General features: G+C 45.4%; 1 protein-coding gene across 1 annotated transcript in view; it reads left to right on the plus strand.

Annotated features, from left to right (window-relative positions):
* Nucleotides 1-11547: 11547 nt before the first annotated feature.
* WEE2 (WEE2 oocyte meiosis inhibiting kinase) overlaps nt 11548-12418 on the plus strand; it is a 28844-nt gene continuing 27973 nt past the window's right edge. The window contains exon 1 of the mRNA XM_049641962.1: nt 11548-11892. Within this exon, the coding sequence (XP_049497919.1) occupies nt 11548-11892 (345 nt within the window). The remainder of the gene's footprint in view (nt 11893-12418) is intronic.

A 12418-nucleotide genomic window follows, 5' to 3' on the forward strand; every position in this document is an offset into this window, starting at 1 on the left:
GCCCCGCGCCGCCCCGCCCGCCGCCGCCCTCCCGCCGCCCTCCCGCCGGGGCCGGCGCTCCGATCCAGCCGGAGAAGGCGTCCTCCCCACCAGCTTCGCCCAACTGCGTGCCTGGCTGGGATTCGCGGGTGCATGTGTGTGCCGGTGCACGGGAAACGTCTGGCGGCATGGACGCGCATCCACCTGGATCCGTCCACCTGTGCTGGGGTGAGGTGCCTTCTCACCTGGGAGTCCGTCGGATAACTGTACCACCGTGAATTCTTATACGCCATCATTCTTTTTGTAATCTCACTGGTCATATGGACCATGACAGAAATGTGTTACATAATCCTGGAAGTGTGGCTGAAGCCTGCGCTGGGCTGGGAAGTGAAGCGGGAGAGGGAGCCTTGGCCGCCCCGGGGTTGTTTGGGCTTTGGATGTGGCCTGGCCTCCTGGAGCTGTGGGCTAGGGTGTGCTGCCTGAGGTAGTTTTGCGTGCAGAACCCAGTCGGCTGTTGCCTGGCCCCGCCCTTCCCTGGACCCTGCCTGGGGCTCATCCATTTCAGTGACTAAGCCTCCAGAGAAGGTGGTGGATGGTCATTTACTTGCCCTTGGGCCCGGGAAGGGGAGGTTGAGCCAAACGATGAAAGCAGTCCCCCTTCTGTAGGCTAAATGCCGCATAAATAGATTATGGTTATGTCATGGATTTTGGCTTGGAAACAGCAGCCCCGGGCAGTCATTTATTATCTCCTTAGGAAGAGGGGTTAAATCGTGTCTTCATTGTATCTCTGGCACATAGGATAGGCTTCTTCTTCGGCACTGCCTGAGTGACACCCGGTGCATAAATCCACCAGATCCTTCTGAGAGCAGGCAAACTGCTGGGACTCCTCGAACCTTGGAGGAGTCATGTCTGAACAGGTCTCTCTCCTCTCCTCATTCTTTCTTATTTTAACGGCTATTTCTTATTCCCACCTCCTCTGATTACTTAGCCACCAGATATACCCAAGGGTTGGGGCATTCAAAATATTATTTCTAAATATAAAACAGGGGGTTCATAGAAAATCCTCAATTTCCAAAGCCATCAGCTTTGGTTCTGACTTTTCTCTTTCTCCCCTAAGGGACTTCTTTTTCCTGATCTTTTGTGTGAACCCCACCCAGAACCCCCTAGTTTAGTACCTTCAAGTTGTGTAGGTACCAAAAGTTGTGAATGTGCCAGGAAATAAACTCATAATCTCCATCCTATATATATTCAGATATATATGCTATATATAATTTGCTATATAAACAAAAGACTAAAATGTCCAAACCTTAAACCTAGAGCCTTTCCCACACTTATTAACGTATGTGTCCTAGCTCACCAGCCACCATGTCTATCTGCAGATTCCTAGTGCCCTGCATAACAGGTGCACAAGAAGCATTTGTCAACTAAGCAGATGAATAAAAGTAGAGACTTAACACCTCCGTACAACTGGCTCCTCTTGCCAGGCTTAACCTAGCATCTTGCACTTAACACGCGCTCAAAAATGTTAATGATGGTGATGACAGACCTCTTAACACATTCACAGTCTGAAAGGGCTCTACATCTGACCATCAGATTTATCTTCTCTGTATCTACTGAATTTCACGAAATGATAGGAAAAGAAACTAATTAAATTTAGCTATTAGAATAGCTCTGGTGGGAAAGGAGTGTGAAGGGCAAGAAGAAATGAAGGGCAGTCAGATTCAGGGACCCTAGGATGATGTTATATTTTAAAAAGATTTTTTTTTACATTTATTTATTTTTGAGAGACAGAGCTCGCGAGCAAGCAGAGGAGGGGCCGAGAGAGAAAGAGACACACAATCCGAAGCAGACTCCAGGTTCTGAGCAAGCTGTCAGTGCAGAGCCCGACTCGGGGCTCGAATTCAGGAACCGCGAGATCATGACCTGAGCCAAAGTGGGATGTTCAACCAACTGAGCCACCCAGGCGCCCTGGATGATATTATATTTTAAAATGAGTTCCCCTAGAATGCCATATATCTCAATTTTAAAATAAAATTATTTTATTTTCCCAAATACTGAACATATCTACATTATATATCTATAAGATATAAAACACGTAATGTATATAAAATGTAGTATATAAAAGTGATTTTGATCTATAATCTCACCACTGGGTTGGCCACTGTTAAGATTTTGCTTATCTTTTTCTCTAGTTCTCTGGTGCAGCGTCTCACTTGCTAGCATTGCTATGGTGACTCCTGATTGCTGCCAGCCCCACGGAGATCGAGTTCTCATCGAGGAGATTTGTGTTTACTTTTGCCGGCCTTCTGCAGGCACAGCCAACCAGAGAGTACTTTGAGTTAAGTCCTGTGCTTGAGGTTCTTTGGACCGTGCTGGTAGTGTGAATTCAAAACGCAAGCTAGTGCAAACACCGGCTGATAGTGCAAATTCTTGGGCGACATGTTTTTCTTCCCTCCAGCCAATGATAGAGACAAGTTTCCCTACCTGGCCCTGTCCATGTGGAAGGTTTATTTGCCACAGGTGTATATGGGGTATCATGCTCGACTCCTCACCTGGGGCATTTTAAAATTCTTAGTGGCATGTAAAAATAATGCTGTATCTTAAAATACATGATATAATGAAAAGTTTTCCATGTTTATGTTGAAATCATACCATACATAAATTTTGTATTTTTTTTCCTTAACATCAGACCGGGAACATTTTCCTATCCTTTTAGCAACTTTTTGTATGCATCATTTTAATGGTTCCCATTGTACGTATGTTTGAAAATTTATTTAACCATTTTCTCCTTGTTGGACACTCAAGCCCTTCCCCCTTTCATTGTGCCTAAAGTGTTGGCCAAATTTCACTGAAGTAACACTACCTATTATACGCTGAGCCCTGCACACAGTGATGGGGCAGCCAGGAAGAAGGCAGATATCGCTTCTCACCAGGCTTATAGCCTGGCAGGGAAGGCAGCTATCAGGCAAGAAATGAAATATAGAAGGAGGGGTGACAGGGCAGATACAATCAATCAGCTTTTCGGGTTGTTGACTTATGTATGACAGATTTCCAGAGGCAGCAATATTGGGTTAAAATGTATTTGTGTTTTTAAGGTTCTCAATAATACTGCCAAATTGTTGATTCATGGGTATGTAAGGACATCCATTTCATTTTGTTGCAATTAGATATTGCCATTTAAAGTACTTTTTGCCAACTTGTCAGATGAACATGGCATTTTAAAAAGTTTATTTATTTTGAGAGGGTGGGGGGCAAAGAGAGAGGGAGAGAGAGAATCCCAAGCAGGCTCTATACTGTCAGTGCAGAGCCTAATGTGGGGTTCGAACTCACAAACCATGAGATCATGACCTGAGCCGAAGTCGGACGCTCAACCGACCGAGCCACCCGGGCGCCCCCACTTCTTTTGTGATTTCTTATGTTGCTTTGACATTTAGAAAGTTGGTTCCCGCCCAGAAATTTTTTCAATATTCACTTTTATTCTTTTAGTTATTTATATGTTGATTTCTTATGTTGACTTTTGATTTCTTAATCTAATCCATGTTTATATTGATACGTGATATGAAGTGAGAGTCTAAAATTTTTATTGACTAGTTAATAATTGCTACACCACTTATTGAATAATTCTTTCAATTCCTATGATTAATAATTCCCCTTGAAATTACAATATTAAATTCCTGATGTTTACTAATTTATGTATTCTTCACCACTGATGTGACTATTCTTACAAGTTTTATAAGTTTTAATTTTTTTGAGAGGTAGTGTTCTCTACCCTTTAAAAAAATCTTCAGCTATTTCTTTGACAGTTATTTTCCCAGGTAAGGAACAGGTTACACTACCTCCATGACCAAACTGCATAGTTAGTTGACTAGGACGGATACTACTGGTCCATACAAGAGTCCAGACTGTGGGACAAGCTGAGGTGTAAGAGGGTAAAATTAAGACTGTGAATAAAGGGCTTGAAAAAAAATAATCTTCCTGTGCCCTAAGGAATATCTGTACCCTTCTCTGTCCTGTGAACTTAAGTCCCATCTGTCCTGAGGACCCAGAGCTCGGGGCATCCAGAGGCATCCTGGGGAACCTGGTCTGTTCCAGACTTCTGCCTTCTTAATATCTACTGTATACATTAGACCATATTAGCTATACGTCAGACCCGCCTGCACTGTTTCCTTCCAGATCGCCTGTGCTACAGGCATTTGTTGGTTTGACCCAAGCTGAAAGCACAATAAATCATGTACCACACAGGCTGAGCTCAGGTGGAGGCAGAAATGGTTATAGGGATTAATAAAATGAATAGATAGTCAAAATTACTAAGTTATTTAAAATCAACACATTCCTCCCTTTTAGGCCCCTGGGATTTGCAATGGAGTAGGAAACTTAAAATCTGAAACCTCTTAAAAGGTATTCATTCTGCAGTAGCGCCCACATGAGGATACATCAGATGCATGCAGGGCCCGCACCTTGATTCAGAGCATCTGCTGTGTGCCACACCCTCTTCCCGGTAATGAAAACAGAGCATCGAGGGAGAGTTAAGCCCCTGTCCTGATGGAATTTAGATTCTATTGGGGGTCGGATGGGGAGACACAATGTTTAAAATGAACCGTTAAAAAAAAATAAAGTGGGGCGCCTGGGTGGCTCAGTCGGTTAAGCGTCCGACTTCAGCTCAGGTCACGATCTCGCGGTCCGTGAGTTTGAGCCCCGCGTTGGGCTCTGGGCTGATGGCTCAGAGCCTGGAGCCTGCTTCCGATTCTGTGTCTCCCTCTCTGCCCCGCCCCCGTTCATGCTCTGTCTCTCTCTGTCTCAAAAATAAATAAAACGTTAAAAAAAATTTTTTATAAAAATAAAGTAAAATGCACCATTAAATGTATAAACATGATGTAGTGGTAAGTGTGAGGAAGCGTGAGACAGGTTAAGAAGTCAGAGAATAGATGGTGGGAACTCTGTGGGTTGTCAAGGAAGCCTCTCTGACAAATGACCTTTGAGCAGACCCCCAGAGGAAGCCAGGGGCTGAGTGAGACACGCAGGGAAAGATTGTGGTGTCTGGAGGAACAGTGAGGAGTCTGGAGCCAGACAGGTTGTGGGGAGGGTCCTCTGGCCCCGTGGGCCACGGAGCAGGGGCTGACTCTGTATGCTCAGTGAAATGGGAGGCCCTGGAGGATGTGAGTGCAGGACCGACCCTTTCAGGAGGACCCCTTGGCTACTGTTGCAGAACAGACTGAAGTGAGGCCAGCGGGAAAGCAGGGGGTGCCAGTAGGAGGCCAGGGGAACTGCAGGGATTTCTCCTAGACCGGAGGCAGGGGTGCGGAGAGAGCATGCTCAGCGTGTTTCCATTTACGGAGGAAGGAGAAAACTGTGGGAGGAGCAGGTTTGGTTGGAGAGGTCGGGAGTGTGGGTTTGGCCATGTTAAGACGGAGATGCCCTATTGGACATCCAGAGGGAGGCTGGATTAGGGAACTGCAGAGCGGAGGTTCAGGAGAGAGGTCGTGATGCAGATATACATTGGGGGTCACTGGCTTGTAGAGGGTTCACGGCCGCGGGCTGCACGCTATTCCGACAAGTGAATGTGCACAGAGAAAAAAGCAGGGGAGACTGAGCCAAGGGACCTGCGGAGTTCAGAGGTCAGGAGGTGCAGAGGAGTGGGCAGAGCGATTGAAGCACTTTATCGACCAGTTTGAAATATATATATAATTTTCATTTAAATTTTATTTCATTAATTAATTTATTTATTTATTTTAGAGAGAATACACGAATGAGGGAAGGGCAGAGAGGGAGGGAGAGAGGGGATTCCAAGTGGGCCCCATGCCCAGCGTTGGAGCCTGATGCAGGGCTCAATCCCAAGACCCTGGGACCATGACCTGAGCCGAAATCAAGAGTGGGACACTTCATTGACTGAGCCACCCAGGCGCCCATTTAAATGTTTAGATATTATTTTAACATTCTAATAAGCAGGTCTCCATTTGATTAAATCAAATTACACACGGCACATACAGTGAACAGCAATTTCCTTGTCCCCCAACCTTCCTGCACCCCTTCTCCCTGACTCAGAGGCTGCCACTTCTGACAGTTTCCGTGTTTACAGCTTCTGGGGGTTACCCTCTGTGGAAGAGCTTTAATTCTTCCCGATCACACTTCCCCCAAATCACTAAACGTTTGCTTTGTTTTGTTTTAAGAAGGTAAAACTTCAGTGTGGGGATCTTGTAATTGGATCAGAAGCATGAAGAGGGGCTGGGAATGTTTGACCAAGTTACTAGCAACTTCTTGAGCCCAGTCCTGGGAGCAGAGAGATACTAAGTCAAGACCCGGACACAGCAGATCCTGCTCTCTTCTGTTCCTACAAATTCCTTCCCGTAAAGCAGTGAGTGAGTGTGTGTGCGTGAGAGAGAAACAGAGAGACACAGATATCTAACCTCTGTGGTGGCAGGGATGGCCTTGGACTAGGTCACAAAGACAACCCATCTGGTCTAACTTTGGAGAATCTGGGAATGGGCAAGGGCCACATAAATTCTCCCAACTGTGGGTAATAGGGAAGAGATCAGACTACTGAGTCTATACCGTAGTTTCAAAATATCTACCCCTTAAAATATGGGTAGCACACCAATGGTCTCTAAGTTGTTGGGATGTCAGGTTAGCAATCTGTGCTTGTTCTAAGGAGAATCCCATGTCTTGTGAGTCATGTGTCTCTAACAGTTATTTTGACGGACATCTTCTATTTACCAAATGGCAAGTTCTGGTGAGAGAAGCAGTTTGTTAGAATCTGATTTATTCATCAGGTAGATTTATAGTCGATTTGAAGAGAATAGATTAATCTGAGGATTTTACTAATGGCACGAAAGTCTTCATGAGTGAAAGGACATGTTATCAGTCATTTGCTTTAAAATACTCCCACCCACCACCCCAAGACAATTGGAGATATAAATGAAGCAAGACTGTGTGAGTGTGACTGTTTGAAGCTACATTACTGATACAACAAGGCTCCTGATACTGTATTTTCTCTACTCTCGGCCTGCTTGGACATTTCTGCAAGGAAAAGCTAAGCAAGAAGAAAAGTATTAATGAGGCTTTAAAATGAGCTCCAGGATGGGCCACCTGGGTGGCTCAGTCAGTTGAGCATCTGACTCTTGATTTTAGCTCAGGTCATGATCTCGCGGTTCATGAGTTCAAGCCCTGCATCAGGCACCGTGCTGACAGCATGGAGCCTGCTTGGGATTCTCTCCCTCTATCTCTGCCTCTCTCTCTCCCTCTCTCTTGAAATAAAGAAATAAACATAAAAAAATAAAATAGAATGACCTCTAGGCTTTATCTTACTCAGCCCACAATCTTCCCTTGGAATTCTGTTCTGCAGTCAAGGCTACTTAGTATAGTTGTATATGCACTTTGAAATGCAAAATTTGGTGGTGGCGAAATATAAAGTATTGTTAATGATTTATGATTTATATAATTATCACTAGATTTACTGCGAGGTCAAGATAAGGTCCCCCTTCAAGGCTCCTGGCCTTGCTGACCGCCCTGGGCTGCTAGAGGAGTCAGGAGCATCTGAGACCTCATGCTGCAATGGGCCCCCACCCAGGGCAGCTGCTCCAGTCTGCACCTCCTGTCACTGCTGCTGATAGATTTGTCCTGGGAGCTGGTGACATATGATACACGACATATGATGAACTGATTCTGCTTTTCTCTAAGTTACTGCAAACTTTCCCCTTCAGGGACGAAGCAACACTTCCGGTTGTGATGAGAGACTGAGCAAGATAAGGACAAAGAAGACCATGGGGCTGGAGTGGGCAGGGACCTTAGAGATACCGTTTAGTCTGCTGGTGTCCTCAGCGAGTGGAAGAGCAATCCTCCCTGAGTCGACAGGCCCACAGGCCCTAGTCTGAGCATGCTGATGGCGGCACTGTTGCCTCACAGGGTCTGTTCTGGTGATGAAGGCCAACTTTCCCCTCTATCACCCTGGAGTTCCCTCAGATTTGCCTCCAGTCTTCAGAGTCCAGGCCCAACAGGCTGGAGCCCCGGAAAGTTGCTTTCAGCCTTAGCCCTCCTCAGGTGTTCACTTCCTGTCCTGGAGCCTGCCAGCCTCCCAGAAAGCCTCACGGCAAAAATGTCCCTTTCTTGCTTGGGAAACTAGACCTCCCAAGGGTTCCCAATGGGGCAGTCTCATTAAATATACCATAACCCAACACTGGTAATTTTTCAGAGTCTGGAATGACTCAGTCTTAATTCAGTCTTCAATAAATAATGTGCTAGAGAGCTTCGCTTTGGCCTGTTCATGCATTGTTTGCAATTCTCCCTCCTGAGGGAACAATGAGGCCAGCATGTCCTTCCTTGAAGCCATAGACTCCCAAATATCTCATTTTCTGTGGGCTTAGCTTTACTTTTGCAAAGGAACAGGCTACCCCGAAGGTGAATACAATTTTCCACCTCTTCTAAACCCATCTGAATGGACAGACTTTCCTGCTTCTGTTCTTACCAGTGGTGTTTCAAATGCCTCAGCACCAAGGTTTGGTCAGAGTGGGGCTCTAGGTCGAGACGCTTTCTTATCACTCAGCGGTGGGAGAGAGAACTTCTTCCAAGCACAGGGTTTAGGGATCTTAGCCCTGGGATGCAAAGCTGGCTCCTTCCTTTTACATCTCATTCCTGGGAACACTGCTTTCCTGTAGCACAGCAACCCCTGGTACGGTAAGAAAAATATTCAAACTTCTAAAAAGTAAAACACTGAGTTATTTATTTATTTATTTATTTATTAATAGTTTTCTCCTTTTTTAAAAAAAATGTTTATTCATTTTTGAGAGAGAGAGGGAGGGAGCAAGTGCAAGCTGGGGATGGCAGAGAGAGACAGAGAGGGACAGAGGATCTGAACCGGGCTCTGTGCTGACAGCAGAGAGCCCAATGAGCTCAATGAGCTCAAGCTCACAAACCGCAAGATCATGACCTGAGCCAACATAGGACACTTAACTGACTGAGCCACCCAGGAGTCCCTATTTATTTATTTAAGTTTATACATTTATTTTTAGAGACAGACAGAAAGTGTGCGTGCAAGAGACTGCAGGGGAGGGGCAGAGAGAGAGAATTCAAAGCAGGCCCTGCACCATCAGCACAGAGCCCCACATGGGGTTTGAACTCACGAATCCTGAGATTGTGACCTGAGCCGAAATTGAGAGTCAGACACTCAACCAACTGAGCCACCTAGGCGCCCCAAACACTGAGTACTTTAAAGAAAACTGAGATACATTAATTTATTTTCCCAAGTACAAAGTCTACTCAAAAACAATTTAAGGAACACCCACTATGTGTCAGGCATTCCCTTCTTGCCACAGATTACCTGGGTTCCCCTTTTGACATGTCATCTCATGATGTGAAGTTCTTTGCCCGGGATAGTTGCCTAGGGTATCAGCATGCAGTGAGGCAAAGATGGGATTTTTTATAAAGTGCAGAAACTGAGAACAAAGAGTAAGAACACCCCAAATAGTGAGGCTGTGGGCCACCAAGGTCAGCAACTGCCCAGTTCTCATTGTTCTACTTTCCAAGTTGGGAGCATCTTTTTTGTACTTGTTATTATGCCTTTCTTATTCTCAAGCCTTAGCACGATCATTTGCCCAAGGGACAATACATGACAGTGACAGGTGAATGGCACAAGTTTCTAACAAAGTCACCGCTGATAACATGGGGCCCAAAGCATCACGAAGGCACAGCTCCCTCCCCAGGTAAACAGTGTGGTCAGAAATAAGGGTGAGAACTCTAGCAAGGCCAAGAGGAAAGGGGGAGGTGGTGATGGTAAAGTACAACTTGGTCTGTCTAGTTAGCACCCCATAAAACAGCCGCCCGGTGACCTGCCTGCAGGCCTGTGATACGCTCAGAGTGCTTTGGGCAAGTCCTATCCTGCTTCAGAGCAGAGCCAGCCTCCAGCTGGCCTGGACAGGCAAGAATGACCGGCCGAGGCCTGAGATGGGAATACTGGTCAACATCAAGACCATAGGGAAGGAATAGTATCACACGACCTGCCGATTTGTGAACAAGAAACTTGCTCCTCAACCCAAAATCTCAGTTAATAGCTATTTATTTCCTTATAACCTGAGTCCTCCTTCCCCTGTTGATGACTTCAATGTCTCTGACCCCTCTGAGATGGTGAAAACCTGAGAAAGGGCAGCCGTGAGCTTCTGTATGCTATGGGCAATACTATTTCCCCTGTGGAATGATTTGGGAAGGTTTGCATGGGTGGTTGTGAGCTAGGGAAGGGCAAAGGATCGGACGGTGTGCCCACCTATAAAAAGCGGGAGCAGAAGAAAGCTTTTAGCTGGAAAAATACTTTCACATCCTCCCAGTTAGTTTCACTTGGATTAACACCCCTCATGGGTTCAGGTCAGAAATGGGAAAGACCCAGAGAGGAGAAAGGTGTGGAGGGATTGATAGGAAATGGAAGAGAGGTGATGGGCAATGAGAAGCCAAAGACTGTAAGAGAAGAGAAATTAAATTTGTTTTGGTCGAGATCAAACTATCCCCAGCACCTCTCTCTTTGGGCCCACGTTTATCATGTAGATAATTCCACGTGTCCAGGACTTTCAGAGTGTCTCCCGAAGTCACAGGAGGGCTCACGTATATCATTTTCTTTTTTCATGGATTGCCTTTCACACGGTTTCTCCTTTAAAGTGATATCGGTGGCTCTTTTTTTCTTCAGAGAGTTTTTTTACTTTTCCCATGGGGGCCTCTCTGAGGAAGAAATTAAATGATGTAGGTTAAAGAGTAAAAAAAAAAAAATTTTTTTTTTTTTTTTTTTTTTTTTTTTACAAAATAAGGTATTTGGGGGCAAAGTAATTGCCATTTTCAAGTGATACATACCTTCTTCTATGTGTCACTGATCTTTCTAGGCTTTCTTTTGTCAGTTTAAAAATTTGTCTTATTCCCTGAAAGTTTTAACTGCTAATACCTGGGGGCAGGTGGAGGATGTGAGATGCCTGAATTAGGGCAGGTGTGCCTGGCAAAAATCTAAGGCACCTCTCTGGTAGGGAGATGAACTCCAGCCAAGATAAGTTAGGAGACCATTTAAGGATGATTATGATATCCTGGTGATGCTGAGTTCTAATTAACTGCTGTTAGCCACTGGGTGGGGGGTGGGGGACAGAGGAGAGCATGATATTTCTAAACGGTAGGTGGAAAAGAGTGAAAATCATTTCTTTCCGATAATGAGCTTGTTCCCGAATTGGCTAATGGGTATTTTTAAAGCCGTGCTAAATTAAAGGAATCCAACTATCTCACTAGTGTTTTGTAGCACACGGGTTCAGGGAGACTATGTGGGATATCCAAAGGGGTTCTATACATAAATTGGACTTAATTGCTCTAAGAGACACTGGCGCTTTCTTTAATCAGAATGGAAATAAGGATAAGCTGAGGCCTTCACATATGTGGTACTTAAGGGAGCAAACTAATGGTGTGCCTTTGTGTAGCTGTTAGTGGGCAGAAGGAAAGGCAGGCTAAAATTGGGAGGTCTGCCAGCTTACATATTTTTCTCCTCCTTGCTTTTGCAGCTCCTAGTGCTCCCTTCTGATAGGCCTCCCTGCCTGTGCCGTAGAGCTCTCTGCTGAGATGGATGATGGAGGTATTAACAAGGAACTGAAGCAGAAGTTAAACTTTTCCTACTGTGAAGAAGAGGGTGAGCATGAAGGGCAGGAGGAAGCACGAGAGAACAGCAAGGCCCAGAGCCAAACCCCAGACAAGTCTCAAGTTCAGGAGACAGAGGCAAAGTGCACCCCCCCCAGACCTTCCCTCAGTAGCATTCATGAAGTCGGTACATTTCAGGAAACAGACACGATGAGTCCCAATCAGGGTCTGAGGACTCCAGTGTCACACTCTCGCAAATGTCCTGAGACACCAGCCCAGCCAGATAGCAGGAGCAAGCTGCTGCATTGTGAGAGCCCCTTCACTCCCAAAGTAAGTAAGTTGTGGAGGAAAGGGGACCCAAGCCCCCAAGATCTGTGCTCCTTTGGTTCCGCTGATGGGGAAGGAGGATGCGTTCGTTTATGTGTATCTGGCAGATTTGCCTCACAGGCTATGTATCTCCTCAATTACATATTAATTGGTGAAAATGAAGACGAGTTCAAAGTTCCCAGAAAACAGAACTAAATGCCTTGCTAGCTCTTTTCTGAAAACCATTGATATCAGCAACTATTTGGTGTAGGCCACAAATAAATCTTGGTGGGGAAAAAATTCCTGGTTGAAGAATATTGGAACCAGAAGGAATATTTTTATTTATTTAAAAAAATTTTTTTTAATGTTTATTTATTTTTGAGACAGAGACAGAATGCAAGTGGGTTGGGGCAGAGAGAGAGGGACGCACAGAATCTGAAGCAGGCTCCAGGCTCTGAGCTGTCAGCACAGAGCACAACACGGGGCTTGAACTCACGAACCACAAGATCGTGACCTGAGCTGAAGTCGGTCGGACGCTCAACTGACTGAG

This window comes from Panthera uncia, chromosome A2, assembly GCF_023721935.1.
Source record: "Panthera uncia isolate 11264 chromosome A2, Puncia_PCG_1.0, whole genome shotgun sequence".
Classification (NCBI taxonomy): domain Eukaryota; kingdom Metazoa; phylum Chordata; class Mammalia; order Carnivora; family Felidae; genus Panthera; species Panthera uncia.